General features: G+C 41.2%; 2 protein-coding genes across 4 annotated transcripts; one reads left to right on the forward strand and one right to left on the reverse strand.

Annotated features, from left to right (window-relative positions):
- Positions 1 to 586: 586 nt before the first annotated feature.
- Positions 587 to 16185, reverse strand: LOC310947509 (cyclin-dependent kinase-like 1; the record flags this gene model as incomplete). 2 transcript variants are annotated; one of them, XM_083914335.1, is made up of 10 exons in its annotated part: positions 587 to 682; positions 1680 to 1829; positions 2197 to 2253; positions 2352 to 2434; positions 2754 to 2954; positions 3311 to 3401; positions 4921 to 4993; positions 6978 to 7099; positions 7415 to 7603; positions 16009 to 16185. In XM_083914335.1, the coding sequence occupies 9 exons, from the start codon at positions 7580 to 7582 to the stop codon at positions 587 to 589; spliced, it is 1041 nt and encodes a 346-aa protein (XP_083770461.1). The 2 variants fall into 2 exon arrangements, with proteins under 2 accessions (XP_083770461.1, XP_083770460.1); XM_083914334.1 differs by lacking the exon at positions 16009 to 16185 and having other exon boundaries at positions 1680 to 1832; positions 7415 to 7582.
- Positions 11921 to 23400, forward strand: tgfb1a (transforming growth factor, beta 1a). Of its 2 annotated transcripts, XM_083914332.1 has the most exons (7): positions 11921 to 12168; positions 13172 to 13863; positions 19681 to 19965; positions 20109 to 20343; positions 21024 to 21174; positions 21929 to 22039; positions 22155 to 23400. In XM_083914332.1, exons 2-7 carry the CDS (start codon positions 13533 to 13535, stop codon positions 22200 to 22202), a joined length of 1161 nt encoding a protein of 386 aa, XP_083770458.1. In that variant the 5' UTR covers positions 11921 to 12168; positions 13172 to 13532; the 3' UTR covers positions 22203 to 23400. The 2 variants fall into 2 exon arrangements, with proteins under 2 accessions (XP_083770458.1, XP_083770457.1); XM_083914331.1 differs by having other exon boundaries at positions 11921 to 13863.
- The last annotated feature ends 3204 nt before the right edge of the window (positions 23401 to 26604 follow it).

A 26604-nucleotide genomic window follows, 5' to 3' on the forward strand; every position in this document is an offset into this window, starting at 1 on the left:
TACCCCGAATTTGCTAATAGGGGGTTCCACTTTGACAGGCATTCCAGTGCACTTCCCATGGTACTTGAACGCAGCATGAGCAGCAGAAGTAGAACAGAGCGATGGATGACGGGAGCTCGGCAAATCATTTTATTTCGGACCAAATAAAATGATTTGTTAGACTTTTATCAGAAAAATATGAGAATTGAATATTGATGAGTTTCAACACCGGGTGGATTTCTTTTACATTTTAGTGCGCCATACACTTTTTAGCATTTTAAGATTACAGAAGATAAGTGTAAACATGCCAGAAAGGTAAGAATTGCTTTAAGTGACAGTAATCACAGATAAAATTAAAACATACCTTTTCACTGCCACACCAAGAATATATGCGTGTTGCACCATGCCTGATTTTGGGCATAAAGCAGTTTTAAATTCATAGAATACTTAATTCCATACATTGTACACATTTCCTCCTGGACAACTTTTCAGGCTCATAAATCATTTCTTGCTTTGAACACTGCAAAAACTTGAATGTGTTAAAATGATTGCAGAAAGCATAGCATAAGTCCATCGTCCTCAGTTCAGCCACAAAATTGTTGCTTTGTTAAATGTTGGGCAGGTGATATTTATGCTTCACTTGTTTCTTAACATCTGGTGCTGGTGAGATGTTGCTGTGTGGTAACTGAGGCAGGTACTGAGCCTAGAGGGAGGAAAGAGGAAGAGAGAGAGAAAAGGTTGAGCTGATGCTTTATCAGGATGTCTACCGTAATATTGTCACAGTACCATCATTTGAAACTTTGATACAACTAGTATAAAATAACAATACTCTATCTCTTTTGACACCATGGCCACAATAAAACATTGTTTTATTATTAACCTGCATTATATTTTTTTAACATGTGGTATTGAAAAAGTAAAAATACCTTTAACAACCTTAGTTTTGGCGTTACAGTGGTCAGAGAAACTATCATTTAAAATGACTATTTACTTAAAAGGTGGTTGGTAAAAGTAGGTAGTTTCTTCTTAACCTCTCAAGGTTAGTTTGAATTCAGATTTATAGCAATGTTAAAGAAGCAGTTAGTCGGAAGCAGCTCTTGTGTCTAATGTTTGAAACGTATGCTCTATGTTTATTTGTCAGGGAGAATGCAAAACAAACCCAGATTGTAACTGGTTACAATAGCATGCTACAGATCAGTTGCATATCTGATTCTAGCCATGCTTAATTTGCAACCCCTGTCCCTGGTTCGGCTTTTCTGCTTAAAAAGGTAATAACATATCATGATTACCAAACATGCAACAGTTAAATTGAGCACATAATAAATAGTGGTATTCTCTTATACAGTACATGTGATATGATTATTTAAAAAATACATATACAATAATTTTACATGTGTTGCATCTGTGTACATGTGTTGCATATGTGTACTTTTACAGTATGTATGTTTCTTTATTCGTGGCAAAATGTGTGTATGTGTATAATTTTGTGTGTCTGTGTGCATGCATGCACGTAAGCATACGGATGCAGAAACCAACCCACAGCAGCATTTTCAAGCCTACAGAAGTTTCAGAAAGACAGGCTCTCTGCTACAGCCACAGTGACCAAGAAAGTAGCTGTAGGTACAGTGACCAACTCAACAACATGTGTGGCTGTAGCGGGGTGCACAGTCCACCATTAGGCCGCCTTGTTGTATACTCACCCCTGGCTGTCTGCGTCGGGAGCCTTTGTCATGTCGTCTCCCCAGGCGCTCACCCTCACGGCCCCAGTTGACCCCTTCCTCCTGGAAGTAAGGCAGCTCCAGCAGCTCTTCACAGGACAGCCGGAGAGAGGGGTCCATCACCAGGCACGACTGCTCACACAAAGTTAACATTGCCTCAAGCTTGTAAGTGCTGTCTGGTGGACAAACTCCAGTATGTGATGCTAACACGGTTTTTAAATAACCTCAAACCATATACATAGAATGAGAGAAAAGCAGACGTGGAACTGTTAGGTCATTTGACTGGTTCAATGGAATTGAGTTAGCCCACTACAATAGTTACACAATTCTTTGCAATGGCAACAATACACATAAATTAATAAATTGCTGTGCTGCAATCACTCATTGACTAATATTTACAGTTTGCTGATACTAATATATCTATGATGAGCTAAAAATTTACCAATAATATGTGCTGCTGTTATATCAGTCAAGTTCTGTCACACATGAACAAACATACCTTCATAACTTGGAGGGCATGCAGAGACACACCATGGAAGCGCTTTTCCAAGGGCTCCTAAGACCAACAATAAATGGGAAATAATAAAATCAAGCACACTTCCTCGTCCACTCCATTAAAAACACATGCATTCTCAATGGTAACAGGATTCGTACCGTCGTGTCAGGTTCAGGAATACTGACTCCACTGAAGAAAACGTTGGAGCGGAAGACCTGCTGGTGACGAGGGATCAGGTCACCTGAGGTCAGAAACGAGATAATCAAAGGCCCCGTCTCAATCTCCAGCCTAAATCCTGAACCAACACAGACTAACTCATGTCACCTGAAAAGTGTTAGAGGCTGCAAGAGCTCAAAATTGTATAAACATAAATTGACCAAAAAACTTAGGTTTGGATAACAGCAGATTAAGTGCATATGACTCCTACGACAGGTCTGGGACACTTGTTCTCCTAAATCACTCGTACAAGCTACTTAAGAATGCATCTGTTCGTATGAGTTGTTCTTGCATGAGGCCCATTGTTTCTGTTAAGCCACATTTGGTGTAGCCCCTCAGTGTACCTAGAGTTTTTCGGATGAGGTAGAGCTGATCAACGTCAGACTTCCCAGGCCAGAGTGGATTCCCATGAAGCAGCTCAGCAAAGACACATCCCAGAGCCCACACGTCTACAGGGGGCCCGTACTGAGTATCACCGACCAGCAGCTCAGGGGCCCGGTACCATCGTGTGGCTACGTAGTCTGTGTAATCATCCTCTGGTCCTGCTGAGAATACCCACACACAAGCAGATGGACATAACTTAAGATACACTTAGATGCTGAATAATGAACTTTAAATAACACGTACATTGTAGAGGAAGGGATTACAAGGCATGCTGAATGACTACATGCTAATGTATGGTAACATAACGCTGGAACCTAAGGCAGGAAGGGTAAACAGAGACACACTACACAAAGACGCACTAACTGGCTGAACGGTCTCCCTATACAATGCATTCATTGAAAGATTGAAAGTGAGGAGATCAGCAGCAGGAGTTGATTCAAGTTCCGTATTGAATAAGTCATTAGAGGCAGATTAACACTAAATGCACATAAATGCACTCGCTCTCTGGACGACCTACTCAGAATGCGGGCGAAGCCGAAGTCACAGAGCTTGATGACTCCGGTTTTGGTGAGGAGGATGTTCTCTGGTTTTACATCACGGTGGATGCACTGCAACACAAACACTCAGCATCAAGGATTCGGCAACGTGATACGCGGTCTCTTGGTGACGGAGAAAGAGGCTTTTATTAATGTGGAAGAACAATAGCAAGAGATCAGAAACCAAATGAAACTGAATACTGCATTGCAGTCACCGAGACTCCAATGAGTCCTGTTGGAGCTGAAGCCTACTACAAAGTCAGCGTTTACTGACTGTGCTGTGAAATTATGCTCAATCTAGTTAGACAAGTTAGAGTTGTTCACAAGTTTTGTGGTTTGAGATGCTAGTTCAAAAGAGTCCTGCTCATAATCCAAACTACTCTACACTACATTCTCTCAGTTTTCCAGACAAATGTTTTAAACTAAAAAAAAAAACGGATCTGGTGGAATGTAAGAAGATTTTGTCAGATTCTGGGAATTTGTAAACTATTGTCACAGATGCCATAAAGGGATTTGCTGTAAAGAGATTTAGAGATTATGAGATTTTTCTTTTCAAATGCTTAAACAATGAAGAAATCAAACTTGAAGAATATGTTCAGATTTTTTCAAGTCTATGTTAAAACAATAATCAGGTGCTGTTAAAATGTTGAGAGAGTTATCTGTTGCTCTAATCATTCGTCCACTGCAAAATATGGTGGACCAAATACAGTCTTCATTGTGTCAAAAAAATGCAAAATGAACCAGCTGGAGCTTATGGCTGTTACGGAAGAATAGCCGTGCTTGCAATTTTATCTCAATTCATTTTTCATTCATTCATTCATCTTCAACCGCTTGTCCCTGTCGGGGCCGCGGGGGGCTGGAGCCAATCCCAGCTTATTTTGTTATCTTGAGATTGTTTCCTCTCATAACTTATGTTTATAAGAGATCAGTAGTGCCATTCCAGTCACTCCCACCTCAGTGGTCAAATCCGCCATCCATGAATACGTAAAGACAGTAATAGTGACTTTGGAATATCTTTACATTGATGCATACAAATGCTTAATCTTGTGTCTGTATGTAGAGATTTCTTCTATTAGCCTTGTCATTCATAACCCGCATATTAAGGGACACATGTATCTAATATAATCCAATTATTTCAAAAACTGGACGCAGTCCCACATCCTTTCACCCTCAGCTCAATCTGGGACCTTCCGATCTCTGATAAATCTGAGTAATAAGAGAAAAAGGATAATTTGTCCTTGATAATGACTTAATTAGCTTGTGATGTCAAATTAAATGATAATGATTTCTCGAGATAACTGTCTTAAAAAAATAAATAATTGCAAGCACGGCTGTGGATTTTTGTCCCCCATCTTTCATAGTGTTGTCACACTAGGACTGGATATCTGTACTGCCAGAACGACAAGGAGGAAATTATTACAGAGACCAATGTACTGCGCATATGGCATTGTTTTAACGCATTCTAGAAAAACTCCATCCTTTGAGACATAAAAGAAGAAACAAACTAATAAGAAATTGAACACCAAATAAGAAATACAGAAAAATCACAGTAAAAAAACATTAGATTGAGTACCAGTTTAAATATACTGACATTGTGCTTGTGGCAAAAGTTAACAGCCTGCAGAGTCTGCCACACTATACTCTTCAGCTGAGCCTCCGGTACCCTGCACAGGACGGAAGACAGAAATATTGGTTGTTGTTAGAGAAACGAAACAAATCCTATTTACTAGTCCTGTATTCTTTGTCTAATTTTTTTTAAAAGTGGTGCTTTACGCAGACCTCTTGTCATCGAGGTAACATTAGGCCTGTCACTAACAGCAACAGCGCCTTTGTATTCGGGAGCAGCTAGGGTTTCTGCTGCAGTGCAGCCTTGTGGGAAAAGGGAAAATGCTCAGTCAGCATCTAGCCATTGTGACCTGGGCTTGCTGTGTGACTTCACATGACAAAAACTCCACTAAAATCTTGTGACTACAGATTGCACGACAAGTTCTCAAAGCATAGAAAAAAGAAGAACCTTTCCCTTGAATACTTCAATAATATTTAGTTTTCAACTTCCAACTACCCCCCTCACTCCGCTGTCTTGGACAGTCTTGACTCCCACTTTGTAATTCACCCTGTTCCTTTCTGCTGCTCTTCATGTAAGCATGCACACCCAAAAAGTTACATGGTAAACTGTTTGCCACACAAATAACTCCTTAATAAGAGAGGCACACTTTTGCAATGGTGGAAGAAGTGTTCAGATCCTAAAATACTCCGCTATATAACTACATTTCCTGCATCCATATAGTTCTTAAAGTGGCAATCTTGAAGACTTTCATTTAAAGAAATATTTGTTAAGTCACGATGTGTTGCAAAATTAAAGTAAGTAACGCGATGGGGATAAAGCCTCTGGCCCAGTGATGAAAGTATTGCAATGTTTATCAAATATTTGCTGTTGACATTCACGGAAAGATGCAGTGAGTAAATTGTAAGTGGACTTGTACTTATATAGTGCCTTTCTAGTCTTCTGACTATTCAAAGTGCTTTCACAGTGTTTGTCACCATTCACACTGACATTCACACAGATGGCAGTGGACATTTACATACCATCTAATCTTACCTTTCACACCACATTCCCACTCCCATGCGAAGCACAGGGAGCAATTCGGGGTTCAGTTTCTTGCCCAAGGACACTTCGACATGCGGATCTGGGAAGCTGGGGTTCGAACCTGCTCTACCAGGTTCGAACCCCAGAGTGACCCACTCTACCACTGAGCCACAGTAACTGCTAATGCGAACCCAACACAATAGTTTGTTCTGCTTCCCCCAGTATTCTGGTACAATCAGTAAATAGGGTGTCGCCAAATAAACCACTGACTTAAATATTAAGGATTGCCACTTTTTGTAAAAGGAAGTATTACCAGCAAAATGTAATTGACATGTCAAAAGTACCAATTATGCAGCATAAAGGCCCATGTCAGTGTTACAATAATACTCCGGGTACTCCGGTTTCCTTTCCACAGTCCAAAGACGTGCACGTGTAAGGTTAGTTGATGTCTCTAAAAATGCCCGTAGGTTTGAGTGGTTGTCTGTCTCTGTTCGTCTCTATGTGCCCTGTGATAGACTGGCGTCCTGTCCAGGGTGTACCCCGCCTCACGGCCGATGTCAGCTGGGATCGGCTCCAGCCCCCCGCGACCCCAACAGGGACAAGCGGTTGAAGATGAATGAATGAATGAAGTTATTATTTTATATTATCAGCATTAGAATTAAAATTAGCTGGTTGAGAACAAGCTCATTTTAACTAATTTATAGTGCATCGTATGTTATATACTGGCCATAGATGTACAATATTAATCAGGCATCGAGTCTTGGTCTCCAGTCTTGGATTGAGAACTTGTCAAGTTGTTCCTGGCTGCTGATTCAGGATCAGTTGGCAGTGGAGTAAAAAGAACACATTTTCTGTCTGTGATGTTGTGACGTAGTATATGGTAACATAAAAGGGAAGTAGGCTACTCAAGTAAAGTACAGAATTTTGAGTAAATGTACTTTCCACCACTACACTTTTGTCATGGATTCTTAGAGAGACACCTATAAAATAGGTAACAGATATCCTGAAGATTAATGTGAATGATTATCAAGTCACACACACACGTGGCAGACATGACCTACCCTCGAGGGTGTTTGTCCAGCTCATTGAGGACCGTCTGCTCGCAGAACTCAAACACCAAATGGAGCCGTCTTTTCCTCCTAAAAACCTCCAGTAGGTTGACCAGATTCACATGTTTCAGCTGCTGCAGGACCAACAGAGAATATGAACACTGTCAGTGCTCTACAGCCCAAAGATAGGTTCTAAAGTCTGCCTAATGGCCTGTTATTTTCTGGTTTTTCTTATGCTGTTTATGTGTTTTGTGTCTTTATTTTAAAGTTTAAATGTCATAAATGCTCTTTCAACTGGCATGACTTGTGTGTGTATGATACCTGGGAATGACACGATCCTAACAAAGTGACAGAAAGATCACATGTGTACCTGTTTAGATGCACGTGTCCACCTGTGGTGTTGGATTGAGAAAACTTGATACTATTGGGTGATACTAATCTCTTCTCACCTTTAACATACGTATTTCTCGTAATGCAATCTTCTTAATGACGGGGTCGTCTTCAGATTCCACAAACTTCTTGATGGCGACTATCTGTCCAGTATCTCTGTGTCTGCATTTGAACACCACACCATAGGAACCCTCGCCAATTTTGGCCAGCTTTTCATATTTCTCCATCGGGCAGTCAGTAGCTGTCACCTGTTGAAACACAAAGGTTTTTTCTGAAATGTAATAGATTCACCAAATAAAGAACATTCATACATGTCTATTTCCTTAGGGGTTTACAGTTTTTCTCTAACACTGTTCAACCTTAAAACATGTAGCCTGTTAAATGGATTGTATTAAAGATAATTCCACAGAAGATGTAGGCCCAGTCAACTCATGCTGACTTTATGAACTACAGTTTTTAGTCACACAGCCAGCGTGAGAGGCACACTCACCTGTCCGGAACCTGAACGTGTCTTCATTGACAAGTCAGCAGCGAATGTGCGGATTTACGTCCACCAAAAGTCCGCAAAAGAACGCGTATGTGTGCGCAGCCTCTCTGGGCTTAAATTCATAATGTGGCATGAAGTACTGCAGCAGTAAGCGGGCTGTTTCACAGGTCTGTCTCTGCCGCTAAAGCTCCCTCCCCGCGCTGTGTCCTCGTCCTGTGCGTCGTCATTCCCTTGGTAACCCTCTCTGGTTTATGTCAGTCCACTCCCTCAGCGCAAGTCTCCACTTTGTATCCATTTTCATTCTGACACGATGTCAAGTATATTCATAAACACAGAAATGATACATAATCATTACGACGTTTAACTTACCCCTTAGAAACGGCGCAGAAAAAAGCAGAAATGTGGTAATACCGGGGAAATACATGCAGGATAGCAATTCACAAAACTAGCTACGTAAGTTACACGGAACACGCACGAGGATACACGTTTGTTGTAACCATGGAGACGGGTGGCCAGCACTTGAGGAGGCGGAAGCAGCCCAGACCGTTAGTTTTCCTCATCAATTAAGCTAGCTAATAGTGTAAAATACTTCGACAAATTCTATAAACACTTACTTTTACCACTACTTTTGTTCATTTAAAGTTACAATTAAATGCCGTTGAACAGATGCAAAATCCCACAAACGCTCTCTAATGTAAGTAGTCAAATAACCTTTATGAAGGCTAATTGTATTAATAAAAATGGCAATTAACTTGACCTGTTCATATGTGAGTATACAACAATTACTACGTGCAACATGTAGAGATAGAGGAGAAAATAACACTGGCACAGTAGGCCTAGGTATTTTTTAGTGTAGAAATATATTATATTTATCATTTTGAAATATTTATTTATTTATTTTTATCTTTACTTGACCTATAATCAGTGGTGTGAGGTAATTATTAGTACATAAGAACTACGATTTTGAGTTACACTCTACATTTATCTTTGAATATTAAGATGTTACATCCAAAAGTTATTATCAAACCTATAGGCTACAATATGATCTATTTTAATATACCCAACAACATAAAGTCTACTGTAAGTATACAAGGAGCTTCAAATTGACCAGCTACAACAAAAAAATGCTTATTTTTTTTAGAAGAATCATAATGTTATTGTCATGTAACATTGACAGCAGCCATTCCGAAGAAGAAGAAGAATTCCTTTATTAGTCCCGCGAATTGGGAAATTCAATTTTCACTCTCTTATTTTTCATTTTAACAACCCTCCGGTTCCCAGCCCAGTCACCTATGGACTGAGCTACTACCGCCCAGCTGCATAACGTTTACTTTTGATACTTAGTAAGTTTCATTTCACTGATGACACCTCTGTCCTTTTTACTTTAGTGAGATTTTAAATGCACTTGACTTGTAGGCCTAAACTCCAGCCACATTCCATATTGCCATTTTCATTCTTCCACACCCTACTCACATGTTCATTTTATATTTTTACATTGTTGTGTAGCTATTTTTACTTGAGTAAATGATGCTTGTTTCACCACTGCTTATGTACTGAATCAGGAACATGCTGTGTTCTTTCCATGCTTGCTTATTAATATATGTGCTGTTATCCAAAATAGAGATCCAGAGCATGCCCGATTCTACTGCTCAAAAGTCACAAAGACTGCTGAAAGAAGCCACAGCACCATGTCACTCTGCCACAGATATGACATGTACTCTGATGTGGTAGCATGATTTATAGACTGTTCTGTTCTCTCTGTTGACTGTTAATATTTTTCCCCCAGCGTCCTCCCTCGGCTCGTCTGGCTGTGAGACTTTGGACTTTGCCGCAGCAGCTCTATCCTCTGCAGAAGCATTTAGGACGTCACAGCGAATGATGGGAAAGCAGACCATGTTGCACTCTTGTGCTCAGAGACACACAGACACCTTGAGGTGCTGGCATGGAGGCCTTGTGGTGGAGGGTATGAAATGCCCCATGGCAGACTGGTAAGACGTGTTGGTTTAATGGGGCCAGTGAGGTACGTACGTTGTTGTGTTCAGAGGCCCATGCAGTATGTTGAAAGACCAATGGAGAGCAGAGTCATAATATTTACTTTATATATATTTCAGGTTCATTTGCACGAGAAGAACACTTGTGTTGATGGATCAAGATGAAGCATGTCTGTTCATTATCTTGCTCTGTTGATTTCATATTCTCTTTGTGATAGTGCTCGGACACCCTTCACTTTATCGCAGGATGCATCTCTGCGTAAAGGAGTGAAAGAGGAAATATTAATCTTATTAATCTTCAGTTTTCAAAAACATGACTGCTGTTAACCAAATCTAAACCTATATGTAAAAGAATTTGCTGCTACTGTATGCACTTAATCTCTCAGAGAAAGGTATACAGTAAGAAGATCTATAATTATGGTAACCCTCTTTACCTCAACTACACTACTGTTATTATATCCCTTATATGTATTTTGTCATAATAAACGTTACAGAGCACTTTTCACAATTTTTTACACGAGAAGTAGCTTAAAATACAATGACAAATAAATAAATACAATGAAAAATGTACAATAACAAAAATGAAACACATTTAAAAAAAAGTCAAAACGACAATACAATGAGACAATAAAAAGACAGTAGATGATAAAATATATATGTTAAACTAAAAACATAAATAAAAATGAGAGAATTAGTAAAACAATTAACTGCCATTAAAAATGTTCACAGAGCCTGAATCTCATATGGCTTTTTCGATATTCCATAGTGTATGTATGTATAATGTATGTATGTGTATGTATAATGTATGTATTCAAGAACTCCGCTGTAGAAAATGTGAGAGCTTGCGAATTATTATAAAAACGACAGTGAATCTGCAATGTAGGCTGAAAGATACTGGAAGTCATTGGAATGTAGGTAAATATAATATGTAGCTAATTTAAGTGCAGAGCAGGAAAAGACAAAATGTTGTCAGTTGAGGGGGATGACAGCGACGTCCCCAAGAGGAAATCATCAGAGCTCCTATAAACGACTTACCGTCTTTGGCCACCAGGCAGCAGTGTGCACCCATCAAAGCTCCCACAGAACAACACAACACAAGTTACAGTAATAGTTGCTGACAGTTGAAAGACACAATCATATTGTTTTCACCCTTTTGTCATTGATCATCAGAGACATAGTGCTGTTGAAACTGTTGGACAAATTGTCTATAGTACCTTTGTAAGAGCCATCATTGTTTTTTGTTGGTTATTAAAGCTGGTATTTTAGGGGATTTTTGCCTTGAGTTTCCCTACGTAAAATGCCACAGCATATTGCCAGTGTTTGCTGAATAGCTCTTTCTTCATAGCTGTCACTATGAATGGAAGACAATAGACAAGGAAAACACATTTGGGCAAAATCTAAAAATAGAAAGGAAAGACCAAAGACTGAATGGCAATTTACAATCTTTACTTCCCTGATGAATCATCCCTCAGACAGAGACAAAATGATTGAAACCATCACCAGTTTGTTTTAGTCTAGCCTTCCTTTTGAAAATACACAATCCAACCTCTAAAAAGCACCCAGACGTAGGTCAGTGCACCACACAGTCCAGCCCTGTTGGCTCTCCATCCCTTGACATTCATCGCTCTACTTTTAGACATGCTGGTCCCAAGCACCTCTTTTATTTCTTTAGCCTTCACCCTCGCCGCCACCAGGTAAATGTGGCGGTCAGTTGGTGGGACATCTAGTGCTTTGCAGGGTTTGTTGACATGTCAGTCATCACAGCCACAGTGGCAGACAGGCTAGAGAGTGCGAGTGAACTGGTGCCTCTAAAGTCAGTCATTCAGCGTGTTCAGCTCCTGGCTTCCTGATGTGGACAGAAGGCAGGCAGCAGAGCTCTGTTTAACAGCAGATGTTTTACACTGCGGCCGTTACCCTCATTTCCTGGGCGGAGAGCTCCTCGCTCTATTAGACGAGTAACAGGAACCAGAAAAAAAGAAGAGAGAGAGAGAGAGAGAGAGAGACAGAGAGAGAGAGAGAGAGAGAGAAGTTAGCTGAGCTTAGAGCTCCCACAAATCACTTTGTCACCAGCAAGCTCTGACAAGTAAAAGGAGAGAGGGAGAGAGACAGGGAGTTAAATAGAAGTGCGAATTGGGAGTTGTGTCAGAGGAGACACAAGAGGGAAGGTGTGAAGGAGCAGCAGAGGGCATAAATGAGGTGATACCGATGGATGGATAGAGGACAGAGACAAGACTGCAATCTGATTCTCAGAACCCTGTGAGCTAAGAGGGACTGTTACTCCTGCTACTGCTGTCGGTGCTGCTGTGTTTGGATGCTACACTCATTTACAGAGAAGGTGTGTCAAACTTAATATTTTGTTACAAAAGGATGGTGAGTGATTGACAGAGGGAGAGTTTTTCTATGTTTTTATCTTCTAACAGCCACCCTGCTTGAGCTGTTTTGATCCAAGGCGTGATATACAGAGATCACATTATTGTGTTTGAGAATGAAGACAGTCATAGAGACAGCTGCTCTGTATGTGAAGGAGGCATGAGTCGGAGGCGTTGAAAGCATTTTCTAGTGAGCTGCAGCTGTACACAGATCACATGCTACTATTGCTAAAAAGAGGTAGTCAGAGTGGAGAGCGACACAAGTTTATCCGATGTTTTTCTGTGTGGACGTTTCTGGATGACTTGACTGCATAGGTTTGTGAACTGGTGTAGAATAAGTTAGTGAGATTTTTAGAGTTCTTTCCTTGCACTGTGGATATTTGATTAGCTCCGGGTTGACTCAAAGACCCTGGGGTCATCTGATCAAACTTTAAAAACAGAAATAAGAAGGCCGTTATTCCGATTTAATCACAGGATATATCTTTTCTATTTTCTCTTCCTGACAGACATTTAGAGAGGGTCTACTTCACATCCATGTACAGGGTAGTCCTGAATGATCTGTGAACAGACCTTGTGGGTCAAGGAGGACAGGAAGCAGTGTCAGCTGAAAAGCCTTAGACTCAGAAAATAAGCACGAACCACTCTTCATTTTGCTGAATGTTATACAGCTCCCTTTACATTCACTCGCATCTGGGGACATGTAAAGAGACTGCCTGGTGAGAAACCGAGCCCTCAGCTGACACGTGGAGGTTTATATACTTGGAGTAAGACAGGATTTAATTTTTATATTGCTGGGGGAGCCTTGAAATCAACAAGTTGTTCTGTGAGTACAAAAACAGCTCTGTTGAGATGTGTTGGTAGATTGTTTTGGACTCACTGAAGGTCTTCTGAGTTTTGGGAGTGCTGTCTGTATGCACGTTTGGCTGGGCTCTGTTAGCATTTGACAGCTCCGCTCTGGACTCATTTCAGCATCTGGGATGTCACTGTATTACCTGTGTGGCTGAGTCAGAGGCTGGCTCATCACTCCACGTCTGTCTGCCTACTGGGATTCTCTCCATCTGATTCTACGCCAAGAAGACACAAGTGCTAGGTGGTTTTCACAGCAGCAGTGACAGCGGTGGCACCACTAGTCCTGCACTTTGAGGACTCTCCACACTGCTTTAATTGTTCTGCTGTGTGTAAACACCTTGCCTCACTCACACCTCTCCACAAAGTGATTCACTGTTCCCAAAGCATCCCCGGTCAGTGGCAAGGCAGTGAAAGAAAAGGTCAGGGAGGATTTTGCTGAGACCCAAAACGCATAAGTGGTTGAAACAGTCAGGTTGGCACCATGGAGCTGGCGTTCTTGATGCTCATGGTTGTGTACACAGTGGGCAACGTAAGTGGTATGTCTACATGTAAGACACTGGACCTGGAGATGGTGAAGAAAAAGCGAATCGAGGCCATCAGGAGCCAGATCCTCAGCAAACTGCGTTTGCCAAAAGAGCCTGAGCCGGATCAGGCAGGCGATGAGGAGGACATACCTACCAACCTGCTGTCACTCTACAACAGCACCAAGGACATGCTCAGGGAGCAGCAGACTGAGGCCCAGACACCCATTTCTACAGAACAGGAGGAGGAGGAGTACTTTGCCAAGGTGCTGCACAAGTTCAACATGACCGGTGAGTACCAGATAACTCACAACAGCAGTACATGCACACATCAGTCATGCAAACGTGTATGGACACCCATTGTTAAGAATGGGGGCAATTCTTAACAACAGCACTAAGAATAGTACCACTCTGATTCATGCTCCTGTATTTACAGGCATTGAGGCACACTTCTCAAGACACACACACATGGAAGCAAAGATCCTTGAGATGATGTTTATATTTTGAAAAATTCTTCAGACAGGGATATCAACAGGTGCCCATTGGAAGTAGAACTACTGTATCCACCTTCTTCTTTGGGACACTACTGCAGAAATGATTAGAGACTTCTGGTTAGATAGCAGAAGTAGCAGTAAGCTAGTTAATCCCAGCGGTTAACCATGGTGGCTACATGGCAACAGTAAAAATAATTTGCCCTCAATTTAGAAAATATTGCTTTGTATTCTTTAACAGATATTTATATGGATAGTTTAGGGTTTTAAAGAAGGGTTGTATGTCGTACTTATCCATAGTCAGTGTAGTATACTGGAGAAGCAGACAGGAGTACCCAGCATAGTATTTTAGACATCTTAAAAACGGCAGCCTATTAAAACAATCAGTTTAAGTGTATGCTATATTTTGGATATTTTCACTGTTTTACCTCGCTGTCTGAGGGGAACTCAAGCCGCAATCTATTCTTCAGTCGGTTTGTTTGTTTGTTAGATTTGTTAGCTCTTAACCCTTTTAAAAACACCAAAGTCACACAACTGCTAACTGATCAATGCAGCATTAGACCAGCAACTCCAGTTTTTGCAAGGTTATTAATGTTTTTGCCAATGACATCAAATGAGTTCAGTTCCACGGCATGAAGGTCTGTATGACGGCAATGGGAAGTTTATATATAGAATGCAGATAAACTATTTTGTTTGTAGGTGGCTAAAATATATTTTACTTTAGCTTACTTCTCTGAACTGGGGTCGTGCCTATCGCCATCTAATGTATAGTCTATGGTCTACAAAGTCAATAAAGTCAATAAAGTAGCTAAATATGCCAATGTACGTTATCTGAGGCCACTCATTCAGGTTCAATCCCTCAATAGGAGAAGACAGAGGTATGAGGATTTGAGGTGTAACAGGTGGTGTTCCCACAAGTTTTATTTGCCAATCATTTTCAAGAGGATTAGTGAACCATGGAAAATGCCGGTTCCCGTTTGCGCTAGATGTTGTGCCTATTATTCAGGCAAGGTATCATGAGCGCTAGGAATAAGGTGTATACACATGTATCCAAAACCAAAGAAGGCGTTTTATTGTTCAAAGTTTAACATTTCACATGTTGGCCCCACAAGTCATCATAAATAACTCAGGCAATTGCTAATTAGTGGCTACAGTCCAAATTAATCAGCATATGCCCGATGACTGGGTCAATTCCAAACTCCATAATAACTCCATAAATTCTCTCAACATGTGTACACCTTCTGATCTCCACCCAACATCTTCAGGCAGGAGGAGTTCAGAGATCACACGTGTTACAAGCTCGCAGGACTGTGTGTTGCATCTGTTGTATGCTTTGTGTTGCCTTTGTGGTATCTATGGCATTTTTACTGCTTTATTAGCGCTGTTTGTTTGGCTTGCATGCATACGCTGTTTATTCAGCCAAATGTTTTTTGGCTTTAACCGTGCAATGACTCCTAAACTGTTATAATGAACAGATTGTTTTTTTTTTTTGTTTCTTTGCTCCATTGTTCTCTACATGCCTACACTCCTTACCCTAACAGGCAGGCATCCATATTATCCCTCTTTTATCCACCACTTCAAAAGAAAGACTTGAGTGGATGGACCATGCTCAGGAGTGTGCAGACCAAAGGGAGAACAAAGGAACTCTCAAAATAAAGGGGCTTGATTTTTTTCTGCTTAGGTAAAAACCAAAGAACAGGAGGGAATCATAGAAAAGTGAGATGAGAGAAGACATTAAATGCACTCCTTCACCCTCACCCTGTCTCATTCTCTGTCTTTCATTTTCTCTTTTTTCTCCCTCTCCCTCTGTCCCTCAGGGATTGGGGGTTTCCTGTAACTCGATCATTGGGTTCTCCCTTGCTTATCCTGTCACTTGTTCTCCATCATATTTGTTTCTCCCGAACCATTTTCTATTTCATTTCCATATCTCTCTGCCCATGATTACCCGTCTCTCTCTCTTTCTGCTTCTCTCTCTCTCTCTGCTGGGTTTCCTGAGCTTATTATCAGTATGTTTGCAGCGTGTTTGTGACAGGGCAGCTTGGCAGGAAGGAAGGCAGGCTGATGGCCACTGAGATGTCGAGTGACTCAGGTCCGGTGCAAGCGGTGCCCATGGGGCGCATGTGTTTCCTACCTCTGTGGAATGCCAGAGAACACCCGTCCACTGTCTTAACCCTCAGCACGGCGCCTTAAAACAGACTCAACTTCGACACACTGGGAAAGCCAAGTGCATGAGTGTTCGTGCGCAGGCCTAGCCAGAAGTGTTTGGCAATTATTAAAAAAAAACACACACACAAAAGGGTGTGGGAGACAATCCTGCTTCTGCTCTTCTGTGAGTAAAAGGGAGGACTCTGTTTGAGCACAGCAATTAAAAAGGAAGCCAAGTGGAGAACAATTATTTTTTAAAAATCATCATCAATAAATACTGTGTCACTTCAATTTGTGGTTACTTTTAATGGACAACTCAAGTTTTCCTGATACCTCAAAGTAGCCTACGGGGATGCATATTTGTGTGCATTTTAGAACTTAATAGTTTTAGCCTCTATTATGGTAATTGTGAGGTGGATTAGGCTAGATTCCTTCAGTGAATGAGCAGTCATATCCCTCCCTTGAAGCCCACACACAAAATTACCTCTCCCATTTGACATAGTATTGGTCCGACAGTAATTCAGCTCGTTTACAGAGAGAACTCTTTTCCCCTTTTTGGACACCAGCCACTTTACCCATTCAGGAGTGAAATGAGTGCACTTCTCACGGAGTAATAATTATATTCAAGAGCAAATGCAGCTGCTGCCACCCTACAATAATGAAGAGTAGCAATGGGGGTCGTACAGCTTGGCGAGGTGGGGAAACTAGACATTGACGAGTGGACTGCAGGAGGGTGGATCTGAGTGTATGAAGGAGGCAGGTATACTATATAGCCTGTTGCTGGAATCTGGTTCTTCCCACTGGTAATTACAGAGCTGTCTCCCTACCTGTCACAACAGCTGCAGCTTACAGCTTACCTGCAGATAGGCCCTGATTCAACACACAAATCCCCCCACACCCAAGTTAGTACGCAGGCTATGGTGCTATCTTTACCCTCATCTGGAAAGGCCTTTCCTCAGCTGAGTGTTGAGGAGAAATTTTATACTTTGTTTTTACATTTTGTCCCCTCAAAGTGTTGTTACTTGATCAGGTTAACAGTTCAGTGATAGGGGGATGAGTCAAGCTGTGTTAATTGGAAAGTAAAAGTGAGGATAAAGCTTCACCGTAATTATGATACTGCAGCCAATATGGCTCTCAGGGGAAGTGACTTCATTTCCTGTTTCGTAAACACTTCTAACCCTTAACACATATATCTCAGTTTACTGTAACTAGATGGAGAGTATGACTTTCCGTGCTTGCTGCTGCTTGGTACCGTGTCGCCGCTCTTCACATACTGTACGCTGTTGTGACGCTCTGTGTTTCCATTCAAGCGCTTACAACCAAACATTTCACTATGCTCTGGGTGGAACCACTAAAATGTCATCTCATTTCCCTTTACACTCCACGCCAGCTCTTTTCAGTTTCAGTTTGGCTTGACTACAAGGAATGAAACACAACCTAAGCATCAGCACAGATGGTGATACTGGTAAATGATACATAGGCACCAGTGACATGGAGGATCCTGGTACAGCCTGGATCGCAAGTATGCAAGGCTGGGTTGTAGCTCCTGTCAAAGAGTAATTCCCGGACTTGAAAGCAAAGAATCCTGGTTTTGGCAGGCTGAGGCAGAGTAGAAGGTTTGGACTTGCGCCAGACGCGGGCTCCATTGATACACATCTCCAATTTCTCTGCACCCCCACTCACACCCTTCCAGCCCTCACAACTGTGAGTTATATTCATGAGTGCATTCTTCACTTTGCTGTTTTCTTCGCCTGTCAAAACCCCCCTCCTACACCTCCTCTCACTCTTTCTACATGGCGTTTCACTCTCGATCATCTACCTTCCATCTTCCGCTTATCTTTGCATGTCTCTGTCCGACTTAATCCTTTGCAATGTATCGCTGGTAGATTTATGGTGTTAAAGCCTTCAGTAGCTTGGCTCTGTTTTCTATCAGCCTCTGCCGGGGGAATGTTTCTGCTGTCATGATATAGGCAGGCTCTGGAATATAAATATGGACAGGAATACTGTTAGAAAACAAAACACTTTCTACCTATGATCAACTTTCCAGCAGCTGGAACAGTTGAATGTTTGGCACCAGTTAACATTATTGAGTAACACTGTGAATGGTTATTCCATTTTAGCAGTGTGTGAACAGAAGTCAGAAGTTGGTTGATGGTGAGCTACTTGTAAAAATGATTTTGTATATAGTGTAATGCGTAAAAAAACATTCATAGCTTTAAAAAAAACTTTTTAAAACAGTTTAAGGACCTGATTCTTTAAAACTAATTTCTATGAATTGTTTTTGCTCACCCATTTGTCCCACTATTAGTCCAGCTCATATGTTCATGTACCAAGAGACATTGCAGTAAAGTTAATTTACTGTATAACTAACTGTCACCTGCCAAATGTGAAAAAACATACAAGATAAAATATTTCCTGTTCAGGACTGATCTTGTTTTCCTCATCCTCTTGGATATTGGTCTTTGATCTGGAACAAATGAAGGGTGAGGAGAGAAACAACACAGGTGCCTCGTGCCTCTGATTCCGTTTGAATGTTTTAATATGGAGTATCTACTGAGAGAGAGAGAAAACTCTGATCCAGTATTTTATATTCTCCTACATACTATTTGCTTGGATCTAGACCTTTGGATCGATCCACTCTACCTAGTTAATAGATTCATCTGGCACCGTGACATGAAGAAATGATTTCTCAGTTGATTAAGCAATCATTCCAAAGAGAGCTGCGGATGACTAACGATTAGCCAGTCAGCTCCAGGGGCGGGACTAACACCATTTTCATGCATTTTCAAACATACATAGAAGATGTGTTTTCTCAATATTGTCGTCATCATAGTTTGGTTTTTGCTCTGCCCTACGAAAGGGAAGCTTTGCTAATTCTCAACTAGCTCTGTATTACAATGTGAGCAGTATATGCAGGTGGAAAAGTCTGCAACAAGTTACCCAGGGGACCTCGCTGGTATGTGAGCGGGTAGCTCCAGGCACGCTGGTAACACATATGGACACACAGTTCATCTGCCCACACTGCAATGACCCAAAGTTCGGTGGAAAACGGCAAAGTTCCCCTATAAAACCAAAGCAAAACTAAACAAAACGATCAGTGTCGAAAATTACGTTAGTGTTGCAGATACGTTGGTCTCGAGTGATTGGTGAGAAAAAAATCTAATCCCCCTCCCCCACGGAAATCAGTTAGTGTCTGTCTGAAGATGGAAACGGAGTGGAATGAGTTGCCAGTTCTGTCTGACATCAGGCAAATATAATATGGCTACACTGTGCTCAGTAGTTTTGCTTTGTATTTTTGATAAAATAGCGAAAGACTAAGAAACATCATTAATAGCTCTTTAAAACACAGCCACTAGAACACTTAAATTGCATATTTTTTCTTTACACATCCAAACACTATGGCCATTATGCCTGATTATGCCTGCTCATTTTGCCTGAACTCCAAAATATTTCTGTGTTTAAAACCCCGCAGCAAAAAATAACACGGGGACAACCAAGACCTCCAAAAGCATCCCAATGTTCTTCAGCATCTCGGATATACGGGAAAGTGTGGGGGATTACCGCCTTCTGACACGTGCGGAACTACGGATGCTCATCAAGCAAACCGCCATAGATTCTGTGCAGCGGGTGGAGTTGTATCAGGGTCTGGGGGCAAAGGCCGACTACCTCGCTTCTCGCTTCATCAGCAACCATTGGAGAGACAAATGGCTGTCCTTCGATGTCACAGAGACCCTGCAGGGCTGGCTCAAAGGGACCGGTGAGATAAAGCAGCTTTATTTCTTAATCTGGTACTACTGTGACTGTGTAGTTATTTGGTTTAGCCTATGTGCATTTACCTTCACAGATAAAGCAACCAACCAGTTTTAAAGTACTCAATGTTGTACATTTCTGTCTCACCAGAGGATGAGCAGGGTTTCCAACTTCGGCTGTTCTGTGAATGCAGCGAGACAAACATCGACAGTGGATTCAATTTTGTCATCTCTGGGATCGAGACTGGTAGGGGAGACACAGGAATGTTACAAATGATGACACAGCAACCACCCTACATCCTGACCATGTCCATCCCTCAGAACAGCAGTAGCCACCTTACCTCACGTAAAAAACGCTCCACGGAGACAAAGGACACCTGTACAGCGTAAGCAATTCTGCACATACCACATTGTTCTGTTGGATTGGATTTGATTGATTCATTTTTAAAGCTGTAGTAGACTACCTAACCCATCAGCAGCTTCAAAATGCAGTGACAAGTAAAACACTTTAACTAGTCCTCATAGCTAAATGGACTGTATTGGCACCGCGCTTTACTGAGATTGTGATTATTTAACACAGTTATGCACTGACTTTAGAAATAAAAATGAAAATATATAAATACGTCCAATTATTAATAGAGTTTTTTGTAATATGCCTTTACTATGCAAGTGTTTGGGCACAAAGAATGATCAAATCAGGAGTATACATGACTGCAGTGCACAGTAGTATTATTGTTATCTAACAGAACCCTGCCAACACTTGCTCAGTGTTGTATGGTGACAGATTTGATTTGTCACTTTCTTCAGAAAAGAGTTAGCTGCAGTATAGCAGACACCAGTAAATCTTAGGGCTTGTATTAAGGATGGGAAAGACTTCTCAAATGCAGCTGCAATTCTTGCACTGGTGGGTTATGTGTATGTAATCTTACATTGAAACTATCCTTTGTGCAGCTTTAAAACTGACACATTTTGAGAAAGTACTTTCTACAGCAATTATGCTCTAAGAATCTCTACACCATCTTATCACAGACTTCACAAAAGTTGTGTCCTGTTTTCTCTTCTGCAGCCAGACAGAGACCTGCTGCGTGAGGAGCTTGTACATCGACTTCAGGAAAGATCTGGGCTGGAAGTGGATACATAAGCCAACAGGCTACAATGCTAACTACTGCATGGGGTCCTGCACCTACATTTGGAATGCTGAAAACAAATATTCTCAGGTATAGTGCAACGCCTGGCTGTAGTGTGCAATCCATAGCCGATTACATGGCTCAACTAGACAGGAACAGAACAAAAGTGAAAAAAATTGTGTATCCTTCCTATGATTCGGATCTGCTCCAAATTTAATTGGCTCTTCCCTGGCCCATGCTACGCCCTTCCTTATCATGCACGTCAGCTGGATTCTTAGGATATTGCAGGTAATAATAAGGTACAGCTATGTAAGGTTTGGCAGCTCAGACTGAAGGTTTTTCTCCCCCTCTGGTTTCTAAAGGACTGGTTTGATTCACATAGCAGTGGTGTGGAATACATCAAGTGTCTAAGTCTGGGTTGTATAAGAGTCACAGCTTGTCACGAGGGTTTAAATTAGTGCTGAAGTTATCATCAACCAGTTCATAGACAGAAAAGGAACAATTCGGATTATTCATTTCAGTCAAACATTCAGTGGTTCTAGTTCTCTAACTTGAGATTTTGCTGTTGGTCGGGCAAAAAACACATTGAAAACAAGCAGTTTTCGGACATTCTGTAGATTAATCAACTAAACAGTAAAAAACACTTTGATCGAGATCAATTAATAAATGTTTTAATTTACAAATATTAAATGACATATACAAAGACTATTTAAAAAACAAACATTTGGGGCTCATATCTAAATTTGAACAAAAACATTCTCCTAATTTAAACAAAAACATTGTCTGTGATATTCTGAGCTGAGTTCTCTGTTTTCATGTATATCCGTCATATAATTGCTTACAGATTTTGGCCCTGTACAAGCATCACAACCCAGGAGCCTCTGCCCAGCCCTGCTGTGTTCCCCAGGCACTGGAGCCACTGCCAATCCTCTACTACGTGGGCAGGCAACACAAGGTATCTATACTGCAGCCAAGTCACTTCATTCTGAGGTGAAATGTTTGCAGAACATTTGATGTGAAAGCAACACTTGCTGATCATTTATCACATTTCTGTTGATTTTCACTTTCAGGTGGAACAACTGTCCAATATGATTGTAAAGTCCTGCAAGTGTAGCTAAAAATACACCATGGCGCATTGCTCTGCCTCCCCTCAGATATACAGAGATGTGTTTGAGACCACAGAGAGGAGCACGTGACTGAGAAAATGGGGACGAGAATAATGTGGAATAAAATATTTAAAGTCACCAGGATCTTTGTGGTCCACCTTTCATCCTGCTATTCTGCCATTATCATGTTGGACGCACATCAAACATGGACTTCTTCATATACAGTAGATAGTAAAGATATTATTTTCTATGTGTATATACTTTTTACTTGCAGAAGTAAAAACATCTGTCTTGAAATGAATTAATTTATTTGTTGGAGGGACAGGTCTGTAAAGAAGTGATATTCATGTATAAAAGTATCTGTTTGACATGGAAAAGGATGAAAAATGATTTATAAACACCCCCCCAAAAAAAGGTGGATATATGATGCCAAAGGACATGAGGACCAACATTTTCTTGATGGAAGAACACAGATGATTGTCCATATTATCTTCCTACTGAGGTGACAGTTAAAGGTGCTAAATCCCAGGTATGGAAAACAGTGGTTGTTGGGGTTTTCCTGGACGATAATGCTACAGGTGTTTTTGGAGAGTGTTGCACTGTAAAGGACAGCAGACAACCGCAGGGACAGTCCGACCTGGGGAAACTCCCTCGGACTGAGAGGCAGGTGTCGTCAGCCAACAGAGCAACATTTCACACGAACCGTCCATCAGTTTTGTTTGTTTTTTCAACCCACACGATTTATACAATGCTCTTTTTGTGTTCATAGTTGAATGTCAGTTTGTCTTTATGAAGCCTCCCGTGCTGTCAAAGCCATGAGTCATATCAGTGGTTGTAAGAGTGATGACACCATGTTTTCCTCCCTCTCAGGATTCACAGCCAGCTTGTTGTCTTTAGCTGGTGAGGGTCAGGGGATGTGGTTGTGGTGTTGGTTTTAGGGAAGTCATTCAGACTCAATACACACATTTGCTGTTTGTTTTTTATCGCCATAGAAAATTAGGGGCAATTTATTACCTTCTATTTCAGGGCAAGTTTTTACTTTCATCTGATGTGTGATGCTTTTTGCACAACTCGAGAATTACTTCAGCTTCTATTATTTGTTTTAGGAGTACAACCAACACATTTCAATTTACCGTATGTTTGTAGTGCACTTACCATTCCTAATTTGTATTTGTAAATATTTTAACAATTTGAAATAAACATTGATGTTAAATTATCACGTCAGAGTGGAAGATTTTTGTGAGCAAAATAAAACATCATCTGCTGTTTCCACTTGTCAGTGAGATGTGTTGTGAAAGTGTGCGTATATTGCACTTGTCAGTACATGCATGTGTATGTGTGTGTTCTAATTACCGCAAGGGGAGAGAACATTTTACAGAAAGAGCACAAACAACGTGTTGTGGACACGAGTGCCATCACCATTTAGAAATGCAGTTTTTGAACACTGAACATGAATGAAATGTTTCTTCTTGTGTAGCTTGTGTATCACGTGTAGCTGAAACACCTACATGTTTTCACTGAAACAGTACACTTCTACTTAAATGTCTCTCATGTAATCCTACGCTGATGTTGATGTTGGGATATACCTCTTTCAGCATGCAAGGAGCACACATCACACGCATTTAAGCAAATTCTATAAAACCAGGCTGTGCACTTAGCAATGACTGTCAGGAGAGAGATCTCCAAGAGGGAAAGTGTGGCGTACGGCAGGTGTGTGTGGTCTATTTCTGGGCAAGTGGTGGATGCCTGTTTACTCTGGACAGCTAAACTGACTGAAGAAGAGCAGAAAACCCTGCTGGGCTTCACCTACAGATCAGCCAGTACTACAATTCCCAAGCGCACAGCCCTATTCTTGGCACTGCCTTTACCTGTAGGGATGCACGCCCCATCAACATTTTTTTTTACTATCTCCGAGCACCTCGTCCACCCCCACCCTGCCAGCCCCACCCCTCTTCCGCAGCACTCATGGGATTACTGGCAGCCCACGAGGCTGAATTGGGAGTGAGGAAAGCAGGTCCAGACCCGTTGGTAAGTCCCAGACTTAAGGGCAGTGACTACATGGAAAAATTAAACACACATACTGTACACATGCACATGAAAACACTGAACCCACTGACACACAGCCATGGCTCAAGCACATCAACGTCAAATACCTTACATAAGCTTTGTGCTAGAGAGTGGTGTGGGGGATGCTTGTGCTGCTAACAAGGTGACAGTGATCTGTGCTATCTTGTTCCAGAGCTGGTCATGTTACCCAGGGTTCCTCTGGAAAGCACAGGAATTTTCCTCCTGCGAGTCAACACAGAGAGTACGTGTTTGGAAAGTTCTCTGTTAAGGCACATAAACAAAGTAAAATGAAACATGATCAACATAATTGAATCCCCTTTTGTCTCACCTCTCAAAATAATTCCCACTGATCTGTTGCCAGGTCTTGATTTTTAATGGTGCCAAAGCACAATATGTACTTTTTTATCTTGGCAGATGTAATTGGAATGTTAAAAGGGTTTTTTTCTCTGGATCATTACCAAACCCAAACACGCAAAACATGAGTTTTGTTGGAAGAAACAAGATCATTAAAATTTGTTTCTAAAAATGCCAGTACTTCCACCTGCTTTACTTTCTCTGTAACGACCAAACAAGGGGTATGGATGTCAAGAGGCTCATAAATCCATCATGGTGTTAATGGAACAGTCCCAAAGGGAAGTCAAACTCAAGTAGGCTTGTCCTTCTAACCAATGTTCATTTCTCAGCAGCTGCTTCCCCTGGAGCCCTCCGGCTTTTTATGGGACTGAAACAAAGTGCTGACACCTCCTGCCACATACTGAAGCACATCCCACAAAATGCTCCATCCAAAGAGAAAAAAAGGGGGCACTTGAATCCATCGTTCTGTGTGCGAGTGTTACGCAAGAGAAAAGAGTGAAGACGGATGCCTCCAGCGTTTCAAGGTCAAGCAGGTGTTCTTTTAGCAGTAACGCAATCCACGTGCTGAGCTTATATGACTGCATGAGTAACCGGAAAATTCTTCTGTTGTTTCACTTCATGTGAATAAGTCAATTTTCACTTAATTGGTGCTTTAATTGCATCCATATGCTGAGATTTGTTTTCTTTTATCTGTGAAAAAAAAGGAAGGCTATGTTTCATTTCATGCTGCTTAAAACATTTTTCTCTTTGGGGCACTTTAACATGTTCATCATGAAAACGGATCATGCTATATGTAAGCTGATTTTGCCACACCTCAAATGTTATGTTGGGTTCTGTCTTATTACAACACCCATGCCATTTGCAATTATACGTCCGCTGATCTTTTGCCACAACTGGTCATTAAAAGTGGAACAGTAAAGCGGCCTGGTGTAATTCCTGCGGACTCAGAAGGAGCTGGCTGTGACCTTAATAACACACTGTGGTGTCCTGCTGCTGCTCAGCTCGGCTTCACAAACACACAGCTGCTCAAAGCCATTGTTGCTCCAGGTGCTGAATCTGTGCATAAACACACTCACACATCAACAAACATGCCTTCCTACTGCAGGTTATAACTGCAGTGTGATTATTAATGTGTTTCAATTTTCATTTCAATTTAAGACTAACTATTTAACTATATTTGGGTAATTCTAACTTCCACATCTTTTTCTCTTTTTTGTTTATTGTCATTACCTCCACTAAGGAGATGAAGGTTTCAGCTTGGTTTGTTTATGTGTTTGTCTTTCAGCTGGATGACAGAAAACTATGGCCTAACTTTTGTGAAACTTGGACAAAACCGAACAAACCGTTCCATTTTGGAGCAGATCCGAATCACAAGGCGGACACACGTTATTTTTCACTTTTTTAACATTGCAAGATAGGGCATTTAAGGTGACTGATGAGGCGTCAGAATAATCACTAAGATAAGTCCCTCCCTGGGAAAATTGAGACTGCATTAACATTGTGAGATAGGGCATGTCTTGGCAGATGTTTGCTTGCCCTTGTAGTTTTATGTACGTGTTAATTTGAATGTAGATTAGTTTGTTTAATAACATTTTTATTTATTTTAGGGAGTCTGGAAGCCATATAATAACCATTTAACAAGTAAAATCAATTTAATCTCAAGTTTTACTTCATGGAGAGAATGTATTATAGTTGTAGTTTACATTTCCAAAAGTTTACTTTATTTCTTGACTTTAATATGTGCAGATTCCTACTTGTATCCTCATGCCTTGACATAGATTAAAACACTCGCACTTGCATTCCTGTACTTCTGTGTTTGTAAAGACCTTTCACTTAAGCCTCATTATTCAAATCTTAACTCTGACCTGAAAAAAAGGTCCTTACTGTCAAGGTCTACCAATCAGTCCCCACACAGAGAGAAGTACAAGAACTGTCTCTCTCTCTCTCACACACACACACACACACACACACACACACACACACACACACACAC

This window comes from Echiichthys vipera (assembly GCF_963691815.1).
Source record: "Echiichthys vipera genome assembly, chromosome: 5".
Classification (NCBI taxonomy): domain Eukaryota; kingdom Metazoa; phylum Chordata; class Actinopteri; order Perciformes; family Trachinidae; genus Echiichthys; species Echiichthys vipera.

Bases quoted from the DNA above. Each gene is read 5' to 3' on its own strand.
- tgfb1a (XM_083914331.1), top strand. From the start codon at position 13,533: ATGGAGCTGGCGTTCTTGATGCTCATGGTTGTGTACACAGTGGGCAAC. The intron at 20,344-21,023 runs GTAAGCAATTCT...TCTCTTCTGCAG, and splicing joins ACAAAGGACACCTGTACAGC to CCAGACAGAGACCTGCTGCG. The intron at 22,040-22,154 runs GTATCTATACTG...TTTCACTTTCAG, and splicing joins ACGTGGGCAGGCAACACAAG to GTGGAACAACTGTCCAATAT.